Raw genomic sequence first — 26,924 nt, 5'->3', positions numbered from 1 at the left:
AACGGGTGAGTGGGGGATGTTCAAGGTAGGAAAGGAAAGGGGTTCCTCAGATGAGGTTTTGGAACACCTGGCAGATTTTGAGACTGGCATCTTCCTGGCTCTGCCTCCGCAGCATCCTCAGGGAAGGCTTTCCTGCCACAGCAGCCAGTGTGTTAATTATGCATCTGGGTTCTGAAGTAAGACTGTCTGGGTTCAAGTGTTTGCTAGTTGACTGATCTTGGGTGAGTGATTTAACCTCATTCAGCCTTAGTTTTCTCTTCTGAAAAATTGGTATATATATATATATATATATATATATATATATATATATATACACATACATACATATATGTATGTGTATCTTTTTTGTATGTATATCTTTAAATATAATGAGTGATCTCTAATCATTAGCTCTTTGTATCATGGCACACAGCTGGTTGCTACCCTGACCTCTGCTAAATTGTGGGTGGCAGGGATTTTTTCAAGCACACCAGCATTAGTACACTCTGGTGCCAGGTCCAAAGAACAAAGTGACCATCTGGCTTCCTCGTAACAGCAGTAGCTGCAAGGACTGGGCAGCTGCCTATGTGAACCCTGGACACAGGTATCACTGTGCCCATTTAACGGATGAGGAAACTGGAATTTAATAACTCATCACAGTTATAAATTCTCAAGTGTCAAAGCCTGGGTTCAGATTTAGCCCTAATTCCAAACCCATGGTCATTTTACTAGCATAACACCCCCCCCCCCCCAATCCCCTTCCCCCAGAGGGATATAATTCAGCACTCTGAGTCAGGAGAGGCAAGTCACAGGTAGCCTGGGGACAGGATGGACAGGATGGTGGACCCAGCAGGAGATCAGGCTCCTGGATTCTAAGACTGCTCCCTTTCCCCCACCCCCACCCCAGTGCTAGTAATGATAAGTATGCATATTGCATAGGTGTTGATTGAGGGAGGATTATGGAAGTGAGGGCAGGCAAAGACTTTCCTTCCCAATCCTAAAATAGTTATCAAACCTAAAAAGAGAGGGAGAACAACTGAATAAAACACAAAATTCACATCTGCTTTTAGAAATAATTTTCTTCCTCTAAAAGAAGCGTTCTGGCTTGTGAAATGATACAGCAAGATGAGCCCCTTTTATCTCCTCCTGGGTCTATTTCCTTAAATGCCAAATTGTCTTCTCTCTTTGCCTCCCAGATACCAGCTGTGATTCTGCTCATGTCCAAGGCGATCTGTAGACCCACAATGCCTCTTCCTGAAGATTTGAACTGAGTTGTCACTAAATGTGGTTGGCTTCCTGTCTTCCCTTGAGAGAATCTAACAAAGACTCCTGGCATCCCAATACAAACTTGGACTTCATCCTCCCATCTCCTTGGGTTCATTTGGTCCAAAGGACCGCCGGATGCTCTCAACCGGAACAGAGGACACAGCTTGGTTGGGACTCTGAGTTTGTAGAACAATTACTAACAATTCACTCTCCCTCAAATCTTATCTTTACCTGCTATGGGCCATGTTACCTCCAGCTAACCCCACCTGCCAAAAATATTACTGCATTTTCCAAATTTATCATCATTGTGTTCCACAGTTGCCATGGTAGTAAAATCTACACTCAACTACAAATGAAACTAGCTGTTCCCAGTTTGGTTCAGCAAAAGAAGAAATGTGGGTCTACTATATGCCAGGCCCTGTGCTAGGCATGAGGCCTGGTGCTGAGATGAATAAGAAAGGGATTTCGATAAGATTTGGCTCCTTTAAAAAGCAGCCTTTTTGTTTTTCTCGTGATGAGGTTTGTTAAATTCAATCCAGGTCAAATATCCTATATAATAAAAAGGTAATATGCAAATGCTTGTTTTGCTGTGACCAATCAGCAGGAGGGTGGGGCAGCAAGCTACAGTGTGGCAGAGAGCTAAGAGCAGTGGTGGGTGGGGTTACCAGCTGAGGCAAATATCAGTGAGCTACTTGAATGATTCCTGCACAGGACCACTGGTATATAATAAAACTGACCATTCTGACCATTTTTAAGAGCACAGTTCAATGGCATTCTTTACATCCACAATGTTGTGCAGCCATCTCTACTATTTCCAAAACTTTTTATCATCCCAAACAGGAACTTGGTACCCAATAAGTCCTAACTCCCCAGTGCCCACTCCTCTAGCCCCTAATTTACCTTCTGTTTATGAATTTGCCAGTTCTGAATATTTTATGTAATTGGAATCTTACAATATTTACCCTTTGTGTCTTATTTTGCCTAACAATTTCTCAAAGTTCATCTATAATATAGCATTGATCAGGACTCCACTCCTTTTTAAGGCTGAAAAACATTCCATTACAGATATACACCACATTTAAAAAAATACATATATTTTATTTATCTTTTCACAGAGAGGAATTGAGAGGGATAGAGAGTTAGAAACATCAATGAGAGAAAGACATCCATCAGCTGCCTCTTGCACACCCCTCACTGGGGATGTGCCTGCAACCAAGGTACATGCCTTTGACTGGAATCAAACCTGGGATCCTTCAGTCCGCAGACTGACACTGTATCCACTGAGCCAAACCAGTTTCAGCTATACACCACAGTATGCTTATCTGGTTGGCTTCTAACTTTTGGCTATTGTTGCTAATGCTGCTATGACTATTGGCATATATGTAAGTGAGTCCCTACTTTCAATTCTTTGGATAAACTTAGAAGTAAAATTGCTTGATCATATGGTAATTTTTTGTTTAACCTTTTGAGGAACCAACATATTGCTTTCCACAAAGGCTGCACCATTTCATATTGCATTTATTGATAAATTTCTCCATATCCTCACCAACACGTGTGATTTTCTGGACTTTGAAAAAAGTAGCCATTGTAGCAGGTGTGCTAGATTGTTTTTTGTAAGAGCAGATCAGTGAGATAAGACATGGCTTGGTCACCAGAGCATCACAGGTGCACATGGGTGGACAAGTGTGGCCTTGCTGACTGAATGACTGACTGAATGGACTTCCTGTTTACAGCAATGATCACTTCCTTGGACTTGATGTCCTGCCCACATCTTCCCTGGCCCTCATGCTGATAGGATCTGGAACTTGAAACAAGGAGGCCCCACTCCACAAAAGAAACCCAGGGAGAACCGAGTTCACAAGTACATCCGGACTTTAGCTGAGGAACCGTCTGTATCATTTCTGCATTTGTTTCTACATGTAAAGAATGGGTAAAAACTGATGCTTTAGAATCATGGAAGCCTAGCTGGTAGAACCTCCAAAGAAAGCAAAGCTGTGGGTCAAATGGACTGGCCTGAATCATAGCCACACCTTTTGTCACATGTGTAAGCACAGCAAACTAATTATCCTCCCTGCCTCAATTTGGACTTAATCTTATTCTTGTGAGGATTAAATGAAACAATAAGAAGCGTTTAGCATAACACCTCAAACAACATGAGTCTCAATAACAGTCAGCTCTTATTGTTACCATGGAGTCACAGTATTAGTGCACAAACCCCAACAACCCCAACAACCCGCCTCTGGAAAGCAGAGGGGGCTCTGTGTGAAGGGCACACCCATCCTGTTCTCTCCTTGCGATCCTTCAGGTTGACCGCAAGGACTGAGGACTAGGAAGTCAGCCTGGTTTCTTCTTGACCTGGTCCATCTATCTCTCCAAGCTCGTTTTGGTAAGAGGCTTGAGGAAAGAGTAGGGCCACCACCACACAGCTGCCCTGCCAAGACTCAGAACCCACACCCAAGAGGTCAAAGAGATCCTTCAATGTATCAAAACCCACAGGTGGACCTGGGGTTGGGTAGAGTTTCCAAAGAGAGGGGTGACTGACAAGCCAAAAATTCAATAAGAACAGCAGGGGACTGTGCCATGAGGACCCAGGAGAAAACATGGCGGAAACGGGCTGTGAGGCTGAGCAGGATGGTATTTCATGCTGGCAGCTCCGTAATTCTTACGTGCGTGGAAGGCAGCAGCATTCAGCGCGGCCTGACAGGAGGCTTTGTATTAGGCTGAAGCATATTGAGAATATCAAAGTCCCATGGAATGAACAATAGCTCCTGGGCTCTATACTTCTCCTGCAACTTAAAAGTTTTCTTGTACATGGAGACCCTCAAACCAAAAGCCAAGCCACTAGGGATGAAAGGAGGAGCATTTTTCAGCAGGACCCTGCAGGTGTGTGGGAGCCATGGCTGTGACCGGATAATAACAATGGATCCTATTTATTGAGCACCGTGTTAGGTGCTTCCCACACCTGTTGTCAGACTGACCTGGTACAGCAGCACCATGTGTTAGGGGTGTTAGCTCCGTTTTATGGAGAAGAAAAATGTGAGCTTATGCATGAATTTGTATACATACTGTCTGATAATGTCTGAGGGGGGGGGTAAAGAATGTAAGAGAGGTAAAGAAGGTAAGAGAAAGAAAAAACTCTGTGACTTAACTATCACATATTAGGATGAACTCTATAAAATTACCATTATTCAATCTTTTCTACCAACAAAAGTGACATTTCCATTGGATTCCATTACTATAACACCTTAGATACAGTAAAAATTTATATTTTAAATTTATATAAATTACATCATACATTAAAATATACATATATTTACAGTCTGTATATGTCACACATAAATGTTATTTTCCTGACTGATTGTACATACACTGCCTGAGAGTCACAATGCTCGGCAGAGAATGTGGATGCTTGAATCTGCCTGCACGGGAACCTTGGCTCTGCCTCCCACTAGCTGTGGGACATGGAGTAAATCATGTGTACTCTCAGCGCCTTTGTTTTCCTTCTTCAAAATGAGATAATAATAGCACCAACCTCAGAGGAATGTTGTAAAAATCCAGAGAACGCAAGCAATGTGCTACAACAGTGCCTGGCACATACTGCCTACCAGCAGCCATTGTGCCTGGTCCTGTTCACTCATTCCTTGCAACAGCCTTTGGCAATAGCCAGTGCTACCTCGATTTCACAGCGAGAAGCCTGCGCGCAGAGTCAGAGACTGGCCCAGGATTATACACCTAGCGAGAACACACCGACAATTCCAACTCAAGTCTTTCCGGGCTCAACGCCTGCTATTCCTTCAGAGCTGCCAGCTTCTCCCGTGGTCTCTTCGCATCTTCCTCTACCTCCTGGTAGGAGGAAAGGTTGGGCAGGCTGACTTTATGGTTCCTTCCAGCATCACCACGCAAGGGGGCAGAATCAAAGCTTCAGCAGCAGAAAAACAGGATCCAATGCTTTTGGTTCCGCCAAACACAGTTCCTTAGCCATGTGGCCAGAAGCATTTCTGTATTTAGGATTCCAATTTTTTTTTTCTTTTTTGCTATTTCTTTCCAGAGTTCTCAGTACATTTCCCAATTAATCACTCCCACTTAATTTCCTAAAGCAATCACATCTTCCCCGCAGGCAAGCGGCCTGTCTCAGGCAGAAGCGCACACACCAGCTGGCCCCTCGGCTACGTGGGAGTGTGTGAGCAGTCCTTGGACACAGACCAACGAGTGGCACAGACATAGGAAAATGCAGCTTGGGAGCTACACTCAGAAGACATCTTTCCCATCCTGGTGAGTGTGGGTTTCCTGGTGAGCAGAAGGGACACAGATTTGGTTCTTGGAGGAAACCCTAAGAGGCGGAAGATCTGACCTGAGCATCCAAGGAAGCAGGAAGTCCTCAGCAGGTACTCTGCGATGCAGGCAGGGCTATGCGGGCGAGTCCAGAAGGCCCAGGTTTTCTCCCAGCTTTGCTGCCTATTTTCTGTGGAAATCTGGCCAAGCCTTTCCTTTTGGTTGAGCCTCCGTTCTCTTGTCTTTAAGATGAGAACAGTAATATATGCAATGCAGTGTGGATATGAGGGAAGAGCCACAAATACAACAGCCTAGAGGAGCCAGGAAATGATATCAATGAGGGGAGCTGGGCTGAGCAAAAATAGCATGACACCAAACGGCAGCTGACACGCATGTCAGTGTTGGAGTCACTACGGGAGTGGTGGGGAGTGTGGTGAAATGCAGACATACCTCATCTAAAAGCCAGTACATTTCTGCTGCGGAGTCAAGCTGACCCCTGTTGCCAAATTTCCCAATTTTTGACAAGGATGCTAGAAATAGATTTTTATGTGAATTCACCCAATCTTAAAATGTTGGCAAGAAATTGACATTTAAAAAAAACAACACAAAACTAATTATGTGAGCCAATACCACGTGGGCCAAATAAAACATGTTGGAGGGCTGGCTCTGGCCTCCTAGCCACTGGTTTGCAAACTCTGTCAATGTAAGTATTAATTGAGACAATGTAATGCATAAAGCACTTAGCCATGCACATGACACGTAATAAACACTCAATAAAGGATAGCCCTGGTTATTATTATTACCATTAACTTCACTGTAACTCAGAACCCTCAACTGTAACAATGGATGCATGGATCCCCAGTAGCTGTCTAGCTCTCAGGCAAATGAGAAAATCTCTGCGGGCACTACCGAGACTAACCACAGCGGATACACAACATTAATGCTCTTTATTAATTTAAACACACTTCATTGACATTGGGCTAGAGTAGTGGCTCTCTACCAGAGGTGATCTTTGTTGTTCCCTGGCAGACATCTGGCAGTGTCTGAGACATTTTTTGCTTGTCGGGCTGAGAGGAGTGGGGATGCAATCCAGTAATGTAGAGGTCTGGGATGCTGCTAAATATTTTAAAATGAACAGGTGGCCCCCTACAATAACAAAAATCCGGCCCGGCCTCCAATGTCAATAGTAGTAAAGTAGAAAAACTCTGGGCTAGGGGGAGGTTTCCCTTTGCATCCCGTTTATGGAAGAAAACCTTATAAAAATAGAGATTGGATAGGTTCCTGAACAGTAAGATGTAGGAGAGGTGTAGGGAAGAAGGTAAGAGGAGATGGGCAAGAGGAGAATAGGGTCCACAGATGAGAGAACCGGCATCTGTAATTATCTTCTCTAAGAGGCTCAAGGCCCCACTGTTACTCTGCTTCCTATAGAATCTTCAAGTTATTGTATTAACAACTGTCACATCAACACATTTCCTTAAAAAATGATTTTGAACTTGCACCAATTGGAAAATGGGCTCCGGGGAAACTGAGGACTCAAGAGATGAACTGCTTGAGCCAAGGTCACTCAGCAAGCTGCAAGGCAGATCTGGAAGAGAATCCTCATGGGTCCTGGTCCAAGTCCTTCAGAAAGACATTATTCAAATGTGTTGTTGCCATGGTGATTATAAATCAATGTTGTCTATCCATTAGAGTAGTTACTCCATGGGTGTGAAAGTAACCGCGTTTTTGTGTTTTCCATAATTCTGGCTACATTCATGATTGGCCTTCACCTCAAATGGTATAAGGAAGTGAGGTTATATTATACTGCGATTGTCCTGCATCACTATGACTACCCCAAACAAAGAAAACTGTGCTAGAAGCGAAAGCAAGTGATTCTGGTTCACCTTAAGAGAGGAAATGAAAAAAAGAAAAAAAAAGAAAAAAAGAAAGAAAGGAAATTACAATAGAGTAGCCTTTATCAGTTCTACATCATGCCAACATTTTACATACTTATTTAATGTTCTCTGTAATTTGAAGAATGTCTTTAGGTCAGCTTTCTCAAACACTGCAGCACAGCAGAGATACCTGGGAGCCTTACAGACACACAATACCCAGGAAGTACCCCGCATCATTACATCAGAATGACTGCAGATGAGATCTCCCCAGGAGATTCCAATGTGCAGCCCAGTTTGGGTAATGGGGGTTCGGAACTCATTATCCCCATTCTACAAGGAGGTCGACATCCTAAGAGAAAAATGAACTTGCCTAAGGGCACTCAGCTGGTGAATAGAAAAACTGTGATTCTAATCTGGGTCTGCCTTTCTCCAAATGCCAGACATACTCTTTCTCATGATGCCACGTTCTCCCCAGAAGTTTGCTGTCCGTGGCTCTCTCGGAGATGTTTAGTGCCAGGAAAGTTAACAGGGACCTCTGGGTTCAATGGGAATCTTAAGAACAGGTCTGGGGAAATGGGAAGTGGGCGTGTCTGGTCCTTTCACAAGTGCTTAGATGAAATGGTAAGCCATCAAAAGTCAAACCTCGACCAAAAGTTAATGAAGGGAAATTTTCTATAAATTTGATCCTTTTTCATTCCTTCCCCCCACTCATCCCCCCACCCCCAATGATTTTCCTCGGGCTTGTTTTGACACCATGTGTCTATTTTCATGGGTATCTTGCTGTTAGCATTTCAAATAAAGGTTAATTTCCTAAAGGGAACTAAATGTTTGACATTGAAATTGGGACTCAAAAGAACTGTTGGCCCAGAAAGGAACTCACTACAAACTGATTCATTTGCCTCTCAGCATAACCATTATGGCTTGTCTCAGTTTCGATTCTTACAAGGGTATTTCTTGGATCACATAATCTCACACGTCTAGAGGAAATAATGAACAACATAAACTGATGAACAAAAACAGACTCAGAGAAAGAGAAGCATCAATCAGATTCTCAAACCTCAGAGGGAAAGTAGGAGAGGGTGAGGGGAAGAGGGAGAGATCAACCAAAGGACTTGTGTGCATGCATATGGGCCTAGCCAGTAGCCATGGCTCGGGTGGGGGCATATGTGGGGAGGGGTTTGGGATGGGAATGGGGGGATTAGGACAATTATGTGATACCATAATCAATAAAATAAAATAAAATAAAAAAGTTCAACCTCTTTGTCCCTCTGGTCAAGATTTCCAAGACTAGGAAGAAAGCACCCAACTGGTCCGACTTAGGTGGTGAGCCCATCCCAGGACTTGGAGAGGGTAAGGTCCCTGATCAAGTCTACCTGCATGAACCCCAATGGATGCGGAAGATAATATTCTTCTAGGAAGGAGACTGAATTCTGGGCAACCCAAACATAACACATGCCTATGATAATGGAGGGGATGGACGGACGTATAAAAGCAAGAAGACATGACAGCCTCAGAGGCTTTTGGGAGATCCTAGCAGGGAGAAAAGGAGAAGCTCTAGTCAATGTTTCCTAACAGCCTCAGGTCCCACAAACTACCTAGAGAAACTAACCCCCGTGTCCTGGCTTGGCCCCACTCAGACAAGGCAAGGATAGTTTGCCAAATCTGAGCCAGGAAAATAATGCTTTAAAAAAGGCAACAAGGAAAACGACACAAGGTCTGAGTTAGCATGCTTGTCGGTGGTTACACAGCAGAAAAAAAGAGGAGAGACTCAAAGAAAAGAGGAGCCATGTGGATATCTGAGCAAAATGGTTACTCTGGGGTCAAAAGTCAACTGGGGTAATCAACACCCACTTCTCATGTGTTCAAATGGAGTCCTGTGAGCGCATTTTCATGCGAGGCTCTTTATCCCAGGAGGGTGTCTTCCTAGATCTAGGCATCAGCATACCCTAGTGTGTAGTGAATTGAGAAATTAGGCGACTGCGAGATATCAACATTAAGAAAATAATTGCTCAGTGCATAAATTCATGGATGAATCAATATAAAAGAATTATAATTGTTAGCTGAGATTACTCAGTTTATAGGTAAAGTCCCTACTGTGTGTGAGGGACTGAGAAAGATGCTTTACATAATGGGCTTCCCATCCTCACAATAATCCTAAAAGCACATACTACTAAACCCATTTTACAGATGAAGAACCTAAGACTCAAAAAGATGAAAGCAGTCAGAGAACAGTAACAATGGGATTCAAACTAGATGGATCAACGCTGAGCGTCTGTGTGCTGACCACAGTGCCATGAGGCCTCACGTTGTTCATGAGCATCCAGTGTGTACTGGGCATTTTGTCTGTAGGATCCCTAATTCTTACAACAATCCTTCAGATGGGTTTTATTGTCTCTATTTTTTTTTTAAATAAGAAAACTAGTCTAGAAAGACCAAGCTATTTGCCAAAGGGCACATTGTATAAACACAATTTTTTAAAAATCTTTTGGCTTTGAAGCTGAGGGTCTATCCACCTATCCAATTCTACTCACTTTTTGAAAATGTGTTGACTTTAGTGTTATTTTCACAGGCATTGCACTAAGCCACAGAGAAAGGCACAGCTCCTGCCATTAGGATGCTTTTACTCCAGTTGAAAGATGTGTTAGGGCCCTTGGGAATGCACATGGATGACCTTTAAAGTAATGTTAGCTGAATCCCAGGTGACTGGCATGGCTGTCCCCAGGGAGAATATTATCAGTACAGATTTCTTATCTTTATCCATGTGCTTGGAATGAGGAATGAATAGGACCTTGACTTATTCAGGTCTTAATATGCTAAATCCCAGGAATGAGGGAATGAATAGGACCTGGCAACAGCCCAAACTTCTTTTACATTAAACCCCCTCTGGAAATCAATAAATGCACAATGTGGTGGGTGTTGACTGTCCCTCCATCAGAGTGACAGCATCCACCTGACACCAGCTTGATGAATCTATTTCTGCCTCTTGTCTCTTTCTTTCTTTTATTTCTCAATCCCCAGCTCCTCCACTTAGAAACCTGTCCTTCTCCCTTTCCATGTGGGGCAAGGAAAAAGGAGAAGCACCCCACCGCATTCTAGGAAATATAGATGATACCATGTTTCCCCAAAAATAAGACATTCTTCGAAAATAAGACCTAGCGCATCTTTGGGAGCAAAAATTAATATAAGACACTGTCTTATTTTCGGGGAAACAGGGTAGTTAGATGACTGTGCAGATTTCAAAATGTGAAGACACAACTATTCTCAGAGCTATGAGCCTCCCCTCTAGAAGTCAGACACCCCCAAGGCCACCATGCTACAGGCAAGCTCAAGCCACAGAGAGAGGTTACAGGGAGGCACTCCAGTCACAGTCACAGTTGAGCTCAGCCTTCAAGTCAACCCAGCCTGGGTGCCAGATCCGTGAATGAACAGCGTGCAGGTGATTTGAACACCCAGTCATTCAAGTCGTCTCACTCCCCCCCCCCCCCTCCGTCATCCCCATAATCTTCAGCGGAAGCCTCAGACATCAGGGAGCAGAAGGAAGCCATCCCTACTGAGCCACATCCAAAATCCTGACCCAAAGCATCACAGAGCATAATAAGATCATCATTGCTTTACAGCACTAAGTTTCAGGGTGATTTGCTAAGCAAGGATAGCTAATCAGAATAATGGCTTTTAGAGTGGTTATTCAATGCCAGGCACTGTCCTCTGAGCTTGACATCTATTACCTCATGGGACCCTCCCAGCAGCCCAATGAAGCAGGTTATTGTTAAAGAACAGGCCCCAGGATTGCTTAGCTTGTGATGCATTCAAGCCCAGGTCACACTAACTCCTGTATTGATTCTCTAAACTGCTCTGCGGCAGAGGAAGGGGAATTCTATCTGTTCAGAAAGTCTACAAAGCCCAAAGCCAGTCAGTTTTAAGATACACCAACTGCTATTTTTGAAACGAAACATCTTTTTCTTTCCTAATTTCAGAAGGCTTACTGTGGAGCTAAGCTAATTATTTAAGCCTTAATCAAGGCCCAGCCCCTCCCTGAAGCAGCTGTCCTGGCCTCTCTATGGCCTCTAGCAAGTCTCTTGGGTTGGCTGAATGTTGGCTCAGGACTAAACCCCAAATCCCAGCCCCCAGAAGTGAGGATGCATAGGGCTGAAAGGATCCTTGGAGATCTTCCCGTCTACTCCCCTCATCCTCTTTAAAGACGAGGAAACTGAGGCCCAGAGAGGTCAAGGGACTTGTCCAAGGTCACTCCGTATGTCAGAGGTACAGCCAGGCCTCCACATTCCCAGGAAAGCGTTCTCTCCACTACACCATGCTGCCGTTGCTAAAAATTCCCCAAGCTGCCTCCTCCAGCCCTTCTCTCCACAAAGCTGTGCCCCCCCCCCCCCCCCCCCCCCGCCACACACACACACACAACTCTACACAGTCACATTTGGCAGGAGGTGCTATCGGCCCCGCTCTGCTCATGAAACGCTGTTTTGCAACGGGGCCTCTTTGTTCGTTAGCAACACAGACAAAGAAGACTGGAGTGCAGTCTCCTCGGAAGGAGATGTTTCCTGTTTTAGAGGCAGAAGAGAGCTTCCTGCCTGACTCGGGCTTGAATCAGCATGCAGCTCCAGTCGGAGAGAACCTGGAGGAGATGTAAGCCTCTGCAAAATTTCTAGGACCTATAAGGAGGACCCACAGCAGGAGGAAGCTGATGGGAACCATTTCAGAAAGTAGATACTAACGTGTACGGCTAACCACAGTGAGCAGCACACTGGTTATTAGCATCGGTGTTTATGAAGGAGGTGGGGTGGGGGTGGGGGAGGGAGCATGTGGGTGGCTAAAAGCTTCCATGGAGAAAGTGGCCTCCCCATTTTCGATTCCTGTTCCAATCCTGGTTCCCAGTATTCCTTCCCTTGGAGTTTCCCTCACAGAGATCTTCCCATGCTAGACACTCAACGAGCTACCTTGGTGCTGAGGGTTCTCACGATATGATCTGCGGTCAGAAATCACCCGCTCTGGCTCCACATTAGTCCTTTTTATATATACTACATTTGGACCCTCTTCTTGTCTCCCGACCTTCCGGATTGGCAGACGTTTCCTATGTCTCTGAGAGGGACCTTTATTTAGGGCCAAATGCTGTGAAAGAGGCCAAGAGGAAAGCAGGGGACACTTCTCACAGGAGCAGCTCACACCACAGAGCTGAGGACCTCTCCTCTTATCTGAGACCTTCATCTGCCCAGGTGTGCTGCGATCAGAGGGGAGGGGCAGACCAGATGATCTCCAGAGAGACCTCAGAAGCCCGGAAAACATCTTTACTAGGGAAAAAGATGAGGGGGAGGAAGGGGGACAGAACTGAGTTCCATGCCAGAAACTCAGGACTTGCAAGCTGGCAGCGCTGGAAAGAAATGTGCCAACGTCTAACAGGAGTTGGAGTGCATGCGCACCTTAGGGCTGCTGCAAGCCACAGGTCTTCCATTCCGAAAGACCAGGTGGATGCTGCCTGAATCACACCCTCCTGCCCGAATCGTCACAGGGCTCCCAGCACAAGGTGAGATCTCCAAAAAGAACCTGGGCCACGTGACCCTTCGCAGACCCTTCCCCTCCCAGCTGAGCTTCCCCACAGCCTACCCCACTCCTAGGCAAACCTGTCGGCACAGCCAATTGTAGTCCAAAGCCCTTTCTTTCATTTTCCCCTGTGTATGGATATTTTCATTTTCCCTGCCTGCTGAAAGCTACGCGAGAAGAATACAGGAATTAACACCACGGGGGGACAGTGTCCAGTAGTCTGATTATATTGTAGCTTGTGCAACCCCAGAGGACAAGGCTGCCTCCTGAAGGAGGCCTTGTGTCCTGTGAGGGCCTCTAACGCTGCAGTGCTGTGTATCCGTGTTTACAAAATGCTCCTCCAATAAGGTCGGTGCTCTGCAGAGTTAGGATCCTAATAAAACACAGAGCTGTGCTGCTCGCCAGCTTGCTTTGGAGACATACTTGAATGCTTTCTCAGAGACAATTGTCCTTAGAATAATATTTTCCCCATGCGTTTTTTAAATTCTATTTGTACTATTTTTTTAAAATGAGGTGTGAATTTTTCGACATGTTTGTACCCACGGAATGGGCCGAGTGGGGCCTGCTTTCATCTGTGGTTCCTGAGGGCTTGGTGTTACATCCGCCATTGTTCCAGCATTTCCCCCACCATCCCATAAATCTCCTCTCCAAATCTAGCATGGTGGCCCTCAGCTTGTCAGTCACTTTGGTGGGAAGGTACAGTCCAGACCGACTTCCTGTTATTCTGAGCTGTTCTAATGATGAGGACATTTCTCTTGTTATTCATCATTGTTCCTGGGACATGGTAGGACCAAATAGCTCCTTTATTTAATTTTATTTTTTAAATATATTTTATTGATTTTTTACAGAGAGGAAGGAAGAGAGATAGAGTGAGAAACATCGACTAGCTGCCTCTTGCACACCCCCTACTGGGGATGTGCCCAAAACCAAGGTACATGCCCTTGACCGGAATCGAACCCAGGACCCTTCAGTCCGCAGGCCAATGTTCTATCCACTGAGCCAAACTGGTTTTGGCCAAATAGCTCCTTTAAATGATTCCATCCTTCTTGGAACCCCTTCTTTGGTTCTGCTTTCTCAGAAGTTGATGCTTGTTAATTAATAAATAATTATTAACTAATTTAGGCAAAAAGTCCACTAAATTCCACCTGTTGGGTTAATGACATGGCGGGTGTGAGGCTATGTTTGCAGTTGTGAAAGATTCAGCTTGGTAAGAGTTTGAAGACCTGGTGACACTGATCAAGGCTTTTGGGTATCCAGTTTCCTTATCTGTAAATGGAAGGTTCTAAAATGAACCCTGATCATCTTTCAGATACAGGATTTAGTGGTTAAAATCAGATATTATAGGTGGACTCATTAAGGTATTCACATAACACCAAATTTAGGAGGTGTTTGTAGATATCTGATCTCATTTAAACACTGCATTCGTTCCATAAGAGCAGTGTCATTCCTACTACTATTCTAAAGGCTACAAATGAGACAACTGGGACTCAGAAAGATACTCCTGGAATGTCCCACAGTTTTTAAAGAAAAGGTGAAAATCAGGATTCTGCTTAGGTCTTCTTACCCATTTAAGGCTACATCCAAGTGTATGCCCCCCTGGTCCCCATTAATACTACTTAGCAACCCCACATTTAAAATAGTTTTCAACCTACATTCTAGAGTGGAGCAGAGATGGGGAAGGTGGATGGGAAGGATGTCAGGAAAGTGCTAGACCGTCCGGAAACTTCTGCAACACAATTAGGAGCAGGACAGCTCTCCAACAAAATCATCACCACTGAGTTTTCAACCACATAACAACCTTTTCATTCCTCTGGATGACCTGCAGGGAGCTCAGGAGCATGCTGTACCTCATCATGCACAGAGTCCTCTATACACCACCCTGGGCATCACACGAGGCTTCAGATGGCCGTGAAGATGAAGTCTGGAGTTGTTCTCAGGACTCTGCCAATAGGTTGGGAGTATCCAATTTCCCGTGAAGGGCTCTGCCACAAAAATCTTCCTGCAATCCAATCTCAGGACCTGAGGCTTAGGTGGTGAAAGTCCAAATTAGTTACTATGGAGCTACATGAAGGGCAGGAGAGAGCAAGAAGCCAAGCTGAAAGGGTAAAGGCAGGGGCCAGGGGCCACCTAGGCTCAAGAAGAGACGTGCAAAATGCACAAGTCCATGGTCAAGCCCACAAAATTCAGATGAGAAGCAATTCATGGGCTCTCCACCAGGCAGACCAGCCTGAGTGAGGGCATACACTAATTGTAGAGGACAGGGGAGCAAGGAGGAACTACGAGGCAGACAGGAACTAGGGAGGCTGAAAAAACTCAAGAGGGAGTCTAGGTGGGTGGTTAAATGTGCTGGCAGGCTTTCAGGAACCACAACCCACACTGCTGCCAAACTGCAGAATGAACCAGGGGTCAGGAACCCAGACTGGCATTTCGGACAAGAGAAGAGGAGTCTGAGCCCACACAAGCAGTGATAAGCCATGGAAAGTGAAGCCACGTGAACTCCCACCAGGATGCATCTCACTTCCGTTCTGTTTCCATAGGGAGCCTGCAGGTCACAGCTAAGACAGAATGAGTCTTACTGGAAGGCAGACAACTCCTGCCCACAGTAAGCAGGCTCTGGTGGAGGAAAATACTGGTCAAGCAGGTTCATCAGAACTGTTCTTGGAGGATCTATCCCCTCAAATTCCAAATTTAAAAAAATAATAGTATTTAGCCACATAACCACAGTGATATTGAACTACTATTCTGGATTCTGCTGCAAATGCCTTTGTTAGATAAAACTTCCTAAAGTGCGGCTCGCATCATTTAAAATCGGGCTCCTGCCCAATAGGTTCCATGTAACCATGGACATTTGTGTATCTGTATCATGTTCCCATTTCTACCCATGCAAACCCTAGTGAAGCTCCAAGTCAAATACCACTTCCCCATGATGGACCTATCACCAGGTGTCCAGAACTTGGCATTGGCATTCCTCCCCAGATGCCTTGCATCGGACAGGTGCTTACTGATTCAACTAGGACTCATTTTTCTCCTCTGGTTGTCCTTTGAAATGGAGTTTAAATGTCAGAGAAGGGGCTGACTTAAAAGACCTGAGAGGAATGACATGACCAGTGGTTGGAGCACACCTGAGCCCAGCCTGACTGGATGAATGCTGATTCACCTGCTCCTACCAAAGGAAGTTCCTTCACCTCTCTTTGTACAATGAGGACAGCATGAGTTCCCGCCTTGCATGACTGCCAGAATAAGTGAGCACATGCATGTACAGTGCCAGGCACACAGAGGGGCTCAATAAGTGGTAGCTACGGTGATGGTGGTGATTCTTTACAGAGCTTTGGGGAGAGCCTCCAGGCCTCAGTCTCTTATGCTCCATCCTCCCTCTCATTCAGTCCCAGCACGACTCACGCAAATAAGTCCAGTGTCAATGGGCACCCAAGATGGTAAAGGAAATTACTGAGAGAAACTGAGGCATCTCAGATGAGCTCTGCTGTTGATTGAAGGGCCCAATTTCTCAAGCTAAAATATTTTTCAAGAGAGAATAGCACATATACACACCTAGGTATACACACACACACACACACACCTTATACTAGTAGGGCTTCTGGCACCAGCCTAATAGGTCAAGGATGAAGCTAAAGTTATGATGGAAAAAGTATCATGAGAAACAAAGAGTTTATAGAAAATTCAGCAAACAGAGGAATTAAGCATTAATAGGAATTGATTCCAGAGAAAACAGGAACAGAACCCCAGGGAAAGAAGATGCTGTGGGCCAATAAGACCTCGAGATTTTTGTCCATCCCAGCCAGAAAGAACAGGATAACATACTTATGGAATCCACACCCCAGACCATGGAGAGACTTGGAAAAAAAGCAGAGAGGACTCTGCTGTTTATGAGAACCTGGATAAAGATCCACAGAGCAAGCTCACTGAAATTGCAGAGGAAATGGGAAGAGGAGTGGTTAATATGCTGGATGAGAAACTCAAAATAGGAAGTGTTCCTGAAAACGTGATGAAATGCAACTATTTGCCAAAACTTAATTAGGAGAAATGCGAAATGTTGCACTTAGACTCCAAAAAGTCAACTGTACACGTCTGGGGTGGGGAAGATAGAGTCCACAGCAGGGAGGGCTGGGAGCCAGTGGGGATGCAGCTAACAGCCTGATTAAAATGAGCCAAGCCAGGGGATGGCTGTCCACAGTGAACACGTGCCTTGAAAACACAATGATGAAAGTCAAGATAGCGAGAGAGCGGACAGTCTCACTATAATATAGGCAAAGATGGAAACTTATTTAGAGGAAAATAACTAGAAATGGGGAGATAACCTGTCTCAAGTCTATCTAACAGAATAGTTGAGGTGATTCTAAAAACTATTTAGTATGGGAGAAAAGGGAAGACTTGGATAGGTGGGTGGTGAGAAACACAACCTCAATATGAATTTTGAAATCCTATGATTTGGAAGAAGAATTATACTTGCTCTGTGTAACAACAAGCAGTGGCAGATAAGTTCAAACCCCAGACAAAGAGAAAAATATTCTTAGAACTGTTTTTAAAAATGGAATTAATTGATTTAGGAAGAACTGAGTTCCTCACCACTGGTTGCAATCAAAGGAGAATGGCCATTTTCTCCAAAATTATGTTGGTGGAAGAGCCACACCCACACGGTGGGAACGTGGACAGGAGAATCCCTTTCAATCCTGTCAATCTCCTTTTTCCTCCAAACAGGCTTTATCCTGAGCCTTCTCTGGAGGGAAGACTACAGTCACTAAAACTGTGATAGGGACACTTATGTACTGTGAGTGAAGCAGTCAGCGTAAGTTCATTCAATACTCCCAACACCCTATGAAGGTTTTTCCCATTTTACAAATGAGGAAACTGAGGTCACCCAGCTGTAAGCGGTAAACCAGAACTGGAGCCCTGTCTGGGTCTAGCGTCCACGCATTTACCCACAAATATCCTTTCCCCGCTTCCTCTTTCCCCAGATGGAGGGCCTTTAGTCACTCACCTCTCTACAAATGATACAGGAAAGAGCTATATGGATATGATGATGCTGGCAACAGAGCTACAAAGACCAGAGAAGCGAGGAGGAAAGTACTTACTATATCAGTGTGGCAGAGATGCAAGAGCAGTTGTCACAAAACACAGCCCAGGCCTTCCAAATAGAGACTCAGGGGCTTCCTATTAAGGGGGAGCTCCTTCCACCGGGGCGAGGCTGATTTACATGTCAGGAACAACGGAGAGCCTTGAGAAGTCACCACCATGCACCAGGCAGGGCACCTCTGCCTCTCCCCCCTCCGGAATGAGTGGTGGTCCAGAAAAGCTTCCGTGCCTTTTTTTGTTTTTGTTTTTGTTGTTGCTTTCCAGCAGTTCCAAAAAGGGTTAAGACCACCTTGCATACCGAGGGTGGAGCATGCTAGTAAACGCAGCTGTTTCAAGTAAAAGCAGCCACGGAGGCAGACCCGGGAAGTCAGTACAGGAGGGTATTTAGGGAAAGACAGGAGGAATGAGCGTGGGGAAAACAAAAAAGTCAGGGCCAAAAATTCCCTATGAAAACCCATCCCCCCAAAATAAATAAATAAACTTCATTCCTTACTTAAATATACCACAGAGCAGCAGGCCCACGGCAAAGATAGAAACCACTTCAGCCTTAATCCCCTCTTTGTGGAAGGGAGGCCAACCTGGGCTTAGCGAGAGAGGAGAGGGAGGAGGCCAGCGGGAGGGTGCTGGGCACAGTCCACATGTGGGCGAGGAAATCACCTCCACGGGACACGTGGAGAGTGGGCATCTCAAGCCTTCCAGCTGGGTGGGGCCCCAGCCATGGCCACCATCATTAAGGGACAGACGGTGGGGAACTATGTGCCAGGCACTGTGTGAAGCACTTCCTGTCCATTATTTCCGTTAATCCTCCCCAAGAGAAGCACTTGACAAGCACACTTGACAAGAAAGAGAAAGGATCCGGAGCTGAGGAGGCACTGCCCTCCGCACACTGCGGAGCACACTGCTCCATCACCTGGGGCCACGTGCAGTACCAGCCACGGGGCCAGTGCAATTACCATCCTGGTCTCGCAGGTGTGCACATGTGGAACAAGGGCATTCAATAGCCTGCGGCCGAGGGGAGTGACTACCCCAGTACAACAGCAAAGACAGAGGGTAGAATTCAAACAGAGCCAGAATCCAAACCAGAATTCTGACAACCTCCAGGAGCCCACTCCCGAAACCCTAGGCGCTGAGCTCAGAAATCTTCTTGCCTTGGCCCTTTTATTTTATTTTATTTTTTAATTTTCTTATCCTCACTTGAGGATATCTTTTTTATTGATTTTTAGAGAGAGTAGAAGAGAGAGGGAAAGACAGAGAAAAATATCGATGTGAGAGAAACGTATCAATTGGTTGCCTCCTGCACATACCCGACCAGGGCCCGGATAGGAGGAGCCTGTTACCAAGGAATCTGGCCTTAACCGGAATCAAACCAGGGATCCTTCATGGTCTCTAGGCTGACACTCCCTCCACTGAGCCAAACCGACTAGGGCTACCTCGGCCCTTTTAGTTGACCAAAAAGATCTCAGACTCTCAGACTCATCATTCACACTTTGCAGGGGAGAAAAAACTCTGTGACAACAAACAGAACTGGAGAGAAACAATATAATAATCAAAATGGCAGAAGTGCAGAAATAATATAAGACCCAGATGATCAGCAAAAGCAACCTTTAATAATGACCCTAACAAATACACCAATTAATAGAAGAAGAACGGCCATCAAAAACCACAGAGAGTGCAGGATGATGCTGACGAGTTCCTGATTAGAAGGTGATATGATTTAAGTGTTCAGGATTTCTAGCTCTTTCCACGGGAATGTGCACAGTAGGAGTTTTATAAGGTTGCTAAGCAATGCCTGGCAACCAGACTCTGGGATGAATCACTCATTAGGAATCTTTGATAACTCTAGTAAGGGAATAATTTTTGTTCAAGACAGTCAAATTTTAGAAACCCTTAATAATTCATGAGTTACAATAACTAGTAAGTTGCCTTTAGCCATGCATAAAAATACAAATCTGTAATTGCCCATTTTTCATTAGGACAACTAAAAAAGAGACATTTTTTTGTTTAGAAAAATCATTCACTTAGTTGACACATATTTGTTGAAAACCTACTAGATGCCAGGGACTGTTCTAGATACCAGAACAGACATTACAGAACCACAGATGGAAAACCATTAATGCTATTCTAGAATCCTATCAGGAAAACGAGGCTCAGAGAGGTAAAGCAATCTGTTCAGAGTTGCAAAGCACCGTGCTTCCCTGAAAGGCCACCTGGCCGTGTTAGGCTCAGAGAAGCCCGGTGATTCACCAGCCTGTGGCTGGCCCTCTGAGGGCTGGGAATGCCAGGACACAGGGCTTGGCTGTTGAGCATCTTGGAAAGTCTCCCACTTGACCTCGGGACCTCTGTGGTCAAGTGAGGGAAAGCCTATGACACGGTGTGGGTTTTTATTGGACCCAACCTCTGGCGAAGCTCGCCGTCATCTGGAGTGATGGAGAAAATTAAGTTACCACATTCTCACGTTTCAGCCTTTCGCCCGTTTTCCTTCGCAAACAGGAAATGTTTATTTAAATACAGCAGTCTCCAGCATGTTCCGGAGCCAAGCGAAAAACCAAAGATGTCCACTCTGGCCCCGCTCAACTGTTCAGGCCACCACCTCGCTGTGGGTGCGAAGAGGGCCTCTGCCTGCCTTTAGGCGGGACGGGGGGAGAGAGGGGGAGCCCCCTGTGAGAGTTCATTTGCATCTGTCTCCCCTTTTCCAGGCCGAGGTTGTGGTCAGAGAAGAATTACATCCGCGGGCTCCTTTTGTGCTCAGAAGGGTAAATGCAACATCTGTTTACTCTGTGCTCCGTGGTAAATGTTTTGTTTCAGGCACAACCATTCACTTCCTCTCCTCCTGTCCTCTATCTTTGCTACACGGATAATAAATTACGCTGAATTCTCCTCTCCTCTGCGTTTATTTAACTTGCTTGTGGGTGTCACCTCCCCGATGGGGGGGGGGGGGAGAATTGTCAGTAGTTTTTAAACGAAAAAGAGTTTCTCTTTCTGTGAGATGTACTGGCGTTAGGGAGAAGAAGCTGGAACACAGACCCCAACTGTGATAGCAGCTTCGTTACAAACAATTCCACAGGCCCCACTCCAGGCCGGAAGCAAAGTCCAAATGGTGACCACGTTATCCTCACCCAGGTTTTCTCCAATGGTGCACCACAAGCAGACATGGCCTCAGAATTAAAGAATGCCCAGAGAACAAAGCGTACTCGCATGCGCGCGCGCGCGCACACACACACACATACACACACACACACACACACACACACACACCTTCAGAAAAGCCCTTTGGGAGGTAGAGCAGCAGGAGTGAAGAAGGGAGAAAATGCTTCTTCTTTGTTATAAAGCACAATGTAAACATGTGAGATCAGAAAATGCATTTTAGGAAGATCCCAAGCATCTGACAGCAATGCTGCCAAAACATACCCCATGACAAACTGAGCCCCGAGAAGTTCGGAGGGCTCACTGGAGGACGTTTCCTTTTCCCCTCCTTTGCTTACATTCTTTAAGTTGAATTACAGGCTTTTTTCTGTGTATGCAATGTTTTTATACACATTTACTGGAATGCAGTAGATACTCAAGTAATGTTTGTGGAAGGAAAACAGGAAGGAAGAAAAGAAGGAAGGAAGGAAGGAAGGAAGGAAGGAAGGAAGGAAGGAAGGAAGGAAGGAAGGAAGGAAGGAACTTTTCTCTAAAGAAATCCTTTGCTTAGACATGCCAAATATCTCCCCAAAAGTTTGCAGTCTTAAAACGTTATATCTGAGTTGACTGAGAGTGAAGGGTGGTGAAGGACTATGGGCGGGCTGCTCCTAACCCTTACATTCATCCTGACCTCGCTTGCTCCTAAAGGCTACCCCTGTCCCCAGGAAGGCAAAGCCTAGAATGAAGCCAGCCTTGCCGCATCACCTCATTGCACCCCAAAGTGGTACCAGTGTTCAGAATCAAGGCTCACGTATTCCAAAGCACCTCCTACTCTGCCAATGCCTGCCAGTGACCATGACTCCAGCAGGGGTCCATGGAAATGCCAAGGACTCCAGTCTCCACCCAACTCTTCTCAGGTGTAGAGCAGACAGGAGCCTCCTGGGGCGGGGTGCTCACTGCAGTCCTGCACCTATGACGCTTGTGAAGACATCCTATGTGTCAGGAGGAGATGGACCACTCTCCTCTGTTTCCCAAAATGCAACACGATTTTGAAAATAGGGGAGAAGTAGTCTCAAGACTCCCACAGGAGAGCTCAAGTCAACATAAACTAGCTGTGGTAACGCATATCTGAAGCAGCAGCAGCAGCAGTTGCCTATTCTAAGCCCCAAGCCCAGTCAGAACCCTCCCAGGACCCTTTGATTATAGATCTTGACTGAAACTGACTCTTGTTCCAAGGAGGTCCAGCAGAGTAGTAGAACCAGATATGCTTGAATTTGAACACTTAGCTAGCTACATGACTTTGAGCAAATGACAAGATGGCTTAACTGTAAAGTGAAATAATGAGCATAACCAGTATTCTAGAAAGGCTAATAATGCAAATTGACTGAACAGAGCAATGACACTATGACATGCACTGACCACCAGGAGGCAGACGCTGAAGGCAGGAGCTGCTCCCTGATGGTCAGTGTGCTCCCACAGGGGGAGCACAGCTCAGCCAGAAGCCCTGAGGCTCTCCCACCTCTGCAGCAGCACTAAGGATGTCTGGCTGCCAGCTTAGGCCCACTCCACAGGGAGCAGGTCTAAGCCAGCAGTGGGACATCCCTCCAGGGCTCCCAGACTTGGCTGAGGAATTGCAACTCCACACACACATATACCCCAGTGCACGAATCTCGTGCACCGGGCCTCTAATAAGACTGTTGTAGGGAGACAATGAGATATACATGCAAACAAACTGAGGCAGGAAAAGCATTCATCAAACATTAGCTCAGTTATTTTCTCACTAACTCATCTGGAGCTTTCAGGAAAGCTCCAGGAAAAAGAAAGGCAGTTCTATTGTGTCTCCACCCAAGGATCTATGAAGGGGAAGATTAGAAATGAGGTGGCAGGGGTGATGAGCAGGAGTAGCATGCTCTAGGACAGTTCATCTCACACTCAGCACCCTCCTTGTCAGCCTGAAGTCAACAAGGCTATACGCATCTACCCCTAAGACACGTGGGGAAAGGGGATGGACAGAGAGCAAGACGCAGAGGAAGTCTACCACACGAGAGCAAACTCTCACCCACTTCTGGGCTGTGTTCCCAGGCCGGTTCCACCCTTTCTCCCCCTCTTCCCGACTCCCCAAACTGCACGCTAGGGAGAGCCCACCCCGAGTCCAAGTTTTGAATCTGGTCTGAGGATCAAAATGATAAATGTTTCCAAAACGTTGACATATGAAATGTAAATATTTGGTTGCACAATTGGGGTTAAAACGAGGGTCAATCCACCCCGCTCTCCCAGTGCCTCTCCTCCCGCTGCCAAGCCCAGGACCTGAGGCCGAGTGCGGTTTATAAGATTATAGCGCTTGGGCTCATTTAAAGGGTTGTCAGCATTTCCATTCTCCTCGTCTGGCCCTTTCGGGTAGGCATTTATAAGCGAGCCATAAAACATTCACCCCGGCTGCAGCTTGGCATCTCCGAGGCTGCACTCCGGGCAGGGCGGCAGGGCGTGTGTTGCGAGCACCCTCTCTGAATTCGTTTGGTTCCTCGGAAGTCAGACCTTCACACACACATACACACTCTCAACTTTCCTCGCAAGGGCAGCCAGAGAGCGGCTGGCCCATTCTGATCTCCAAGCGGGTCACAGTCTGAGGCCCTCTCTCTCTTCCTCTCCCTGAGCCTGACCATCACCCTTTTGCCTCTGCCCCTCTTGAAGAAGCTTGGATCCCTGATCCTCATCCCAAGACCTCCTGGGCTGAAATGTTCTCTTCTCTGTCTCCAGCCAGCCTTCTCCTTGGAAGCTGTCAGCGGGCCGGGTCTGCAGCCCTCACCACCCCCCGCCCCCCAGAGGCACTGCTCTTTGCCCATCCAGACCGCTCTCCCCAGCCCTGCCCAAAGCCGCAGCGCCCTGTCAGAGAGCGGAGGACCCCATCCAGAGGAGGGGGAGAGCAGAGACTGCACACAGCTTGGCCAAAGGCAGAGGCAGGCTCTGGCGCCCGGGGCCTCTCCGTGGAGCCCAGGTGGGTGGCCCGAGCGGGGCGGGGCAGGGGTACTCACAGGCGCTCGGCGTTGCGGGGGATGCCGCGGGGCACCGCCCGGAGGCCCAGCCCGTGGCAGTCCACGCTGGCGGCGGAGCAGGTACACTTGGTGGGGCAGGCGGCCGCGGGGCCCCCGCTCAGGACACTCGCCAGCGCCAAGGCCAGCGCCAGGCGGGCGCGCACGGCGGCGCCGGCCCCTGTCCGCCCGGGGGCCATGGTGCGCGGGGGCCCGCGCCCGGAGGAGGAAGCTGCCTCCGCGGGGCCAGATGCGTGGAGCCCCGGGAGGCGCGGGGGCGCACGGGGAGCGGGCGGCGGAGTTGGCGCGGAGGAGGAGCGAGCTGGGCGCTCAGGCGCACGGGGCGCAGGAGGAGCGGGGCGCGCCGGGCGAGAGGGAAGGCGGCGGCAGCTCCATCGGCGGGGCCGCCGCTGCCCCGCTGCGCATCGCTCGGAGCGCCCAGGTGCCGAGCGCCCCCTGGCCCCGCTGGCCCGCCGCCCGGGGCGCCCAGCGGGTCGGGGACCTGGGGCGGCCGCGCAGGGGGGCGCCGCGCCCGAGGAGGTCCGCCCGGGAGCGGGGCTCGGGGAGCCGGCGGCGGCCTGGGCACGGGGCAGCTGGGGGAGCTGGCCGGCGCTGGCTCTCTCCATTCACTGAGCGAGCAGGGCAGGCACCAGAGCCGCGGCCCACCCCGCCCGCCCCCCGCAAAAAGCGCCAGCTCCGCCTCCCATTGGCTGCGCCGCGCGTCATGTTGACTAAGTTGAGAACTTTGCTAGAGCAACCGAAGCCCGGAGGGAGGGGGCAGCGGAGGAGGAGGAAGAAGGGAGGGAAGGAGAGGGTCTTGGAACTGGGACTCATTCACCAAGGACACACCAGGCTGGTGGCGCTTGTTCTTTCATCTGGCACTGAGCTAGGCACTCTGCTCATTTTTTTCTTTCCGCCCCAACGCTGTCCCGGAGAGGAGGCATTTAAGTACCCCATTTTATAGATGTAAAAAAAAAAGCTCAGAGAAGTGATGTGACTTGCCAGAGGTCACACAGCCGCTAGGAACCCCAAACCGCTGCACTCTCTAATTCACCCACGTTTTTACATCACAGCCCATCAAAGCTGCATCGCTACCACATCGGCAAAGACCCTCTAAGATCCCCCCTAATTTTGACGAAGATCCACAACTTATTTCTAAAGGACCTACTGTAGTGACACGATTGCTCTCCGCAGCCACACATGTCACAGAACATGGCTGTCCGTGTTTTCAGGTCGCTGGTGACAAGCCCTACCAACCCCTGTGCCAGCCCTGCTTTGCCCGGACCCGGTGCCTGCTGTGCTCCGAAGAGCAGTGATGCTGCCTCCATAGTCCTTGTACCTCTGCACGGTGACCCTGGGTCAACCATGACACATCCGGGGCTTCCCGAAGACAGGGGGCCACAGCCCTGTGCCCACCTCACTGGCTAGTGTGGGGCCTCAAAGAAGAGAAAGTGTTTTTGCAAAACAGCCCTTCACCGAGGAGGCAGCGCCTCTGCCCCCCAGCGCCTCCCCACTCCAGTGCCTGCTCTGAATTGGCCAGGTCTGAGCTTTTCCAGATGCCTGTGGGGAGGAGCTCGTGTGCTAGAGGCTCCATAAATACTCGCAGGAATGATTTTGTTTGTTTGTTTGCAGGCAGAGAGCAGGAACTGGAGGGAGTGTTGCCCAGACTTCCTTGGGGTCTGCTCTCACTGGAAAAGTCTGAATGAGCCTTGCTCACCCACACATTCACACACACACACACACACACACACACACACATACACACACACACACACACACACACACGCTTGCAAACACTCAGGTTCACATTCATACTCAGTCACACACACACAGGCACATGGATTCCCAGAACACAAACACAGTATCCCATGTACTAACGACGAAAACTACGCCACTGGGAACTCTTTCCTTTTCTTCCATAGAAATGCCATTCTGACTCCTTCTGCCTCATTTTCCTAAAGGAAACTTTCAATTATGTGACCACATCTTGTGAATATATAGCAGAGGTGCAGATTTTATTTTATTGTACTTAGCAGATTTTCAAAGCCTTAGTTCCAGGCACCTAATTGTACGTACGTGCACACACATATACACACATGCACACTTCAGCCTCCATCATTCATAAACACATTAGGTGCAATTTACAGCTGTTATTCTTGGGAACAGCTTTCCCTGCAGATGCTGTTGTGATCGCCCTCTGGTGGCCATAGAGGTCTTTGGGTCTCTCGGTCCTTGGGGTGACTTCAGCATTTAAGAACTCTAACCATCCTTTCCTCTGAACCTTTCCTCCAAACCTTGAACCAATTTAGTAGCAGGTCTGAGGCAGACGAGAGAGCTGGGCAAAGGCCCAAGGGCACACAAGCATCTCAGACAGACAGTCTGGAGCAGACAAGAGCAGGGTTTCTTTGTTTTCCCCAATGCACACTAGAGCATGTTCTGAATCCCATCAGGCTGAGCTGGGTCTGTGCTCTGAGCACAGCGGGGAGGGGGAAGCTGTGTTTCCATTTAAACTGCTGGGAGTTTCATGAGCTACTATACCGTTAGGTGACCTCATAGGCATGGAGACATGCTTTTCCCTGGGAGAACGGAGTGCAGGGGTCAGTCATCCCCAAGGAAGAGGCAAGTGTAAGAAACAGGAAGCATACAGGACATTGGCCCCACAGGATCAGGGACTGTTTGGGCTGGAACAACCTCAGAATTCACCTAACCCAGCGTTTCTGCAAGTGCATTCTGACAACTA

At 47.5% G+C, this 26,924-nt stretch overlaps 1 protein-coding gene across 1 annotated transcript in view; it reads right to left on the bottom strand.

Annotated features, from left to right (window-relative positions):
* Positions 1 to 24,826, bottom strand: part of SLIT3 (slit guidance ligand 3) — a 493,393-nt gene extending 468,567 nt beyond the window's left edge. The window contains exon 1 of the mRNA XM_036424070.2: positions 24,188 to 24,826. Within this exon, the coding sequence (XP_036279963.2) occupies positions 24,188 to 24,810 (623 nt within the window). The 5' untranslated portion in view covers positions 24,811 to 24,826. The remainder of the gene's footprint in view (positions 1 to 24,187) is intronic.
* Positions 24,827 to 26,924: the final 2,098 nt, after the last annotated feature.

The sequence above is a fragment of the Pipistrellus kuhlii genome, unplaced genomic scaffold (assembly GCF_014108245.1).
Source record: "Pipistrellus kuhlii isolate mPipKuh1 unplaced genomic scaffold, mPipKuh1.p scaffold_m20_p_8, whole genome shotgun sequence".
Taxonomy (NCBI): Eukaryota; Metazoa; Chordata; class Mammalia; order Chiroptera; family Vespertilionidae; genus Pipistrellus; species Pipistrellus kuhlii.
This window is presented reverse-complemented; position numbering and strand designations above follow the sequence as displayed.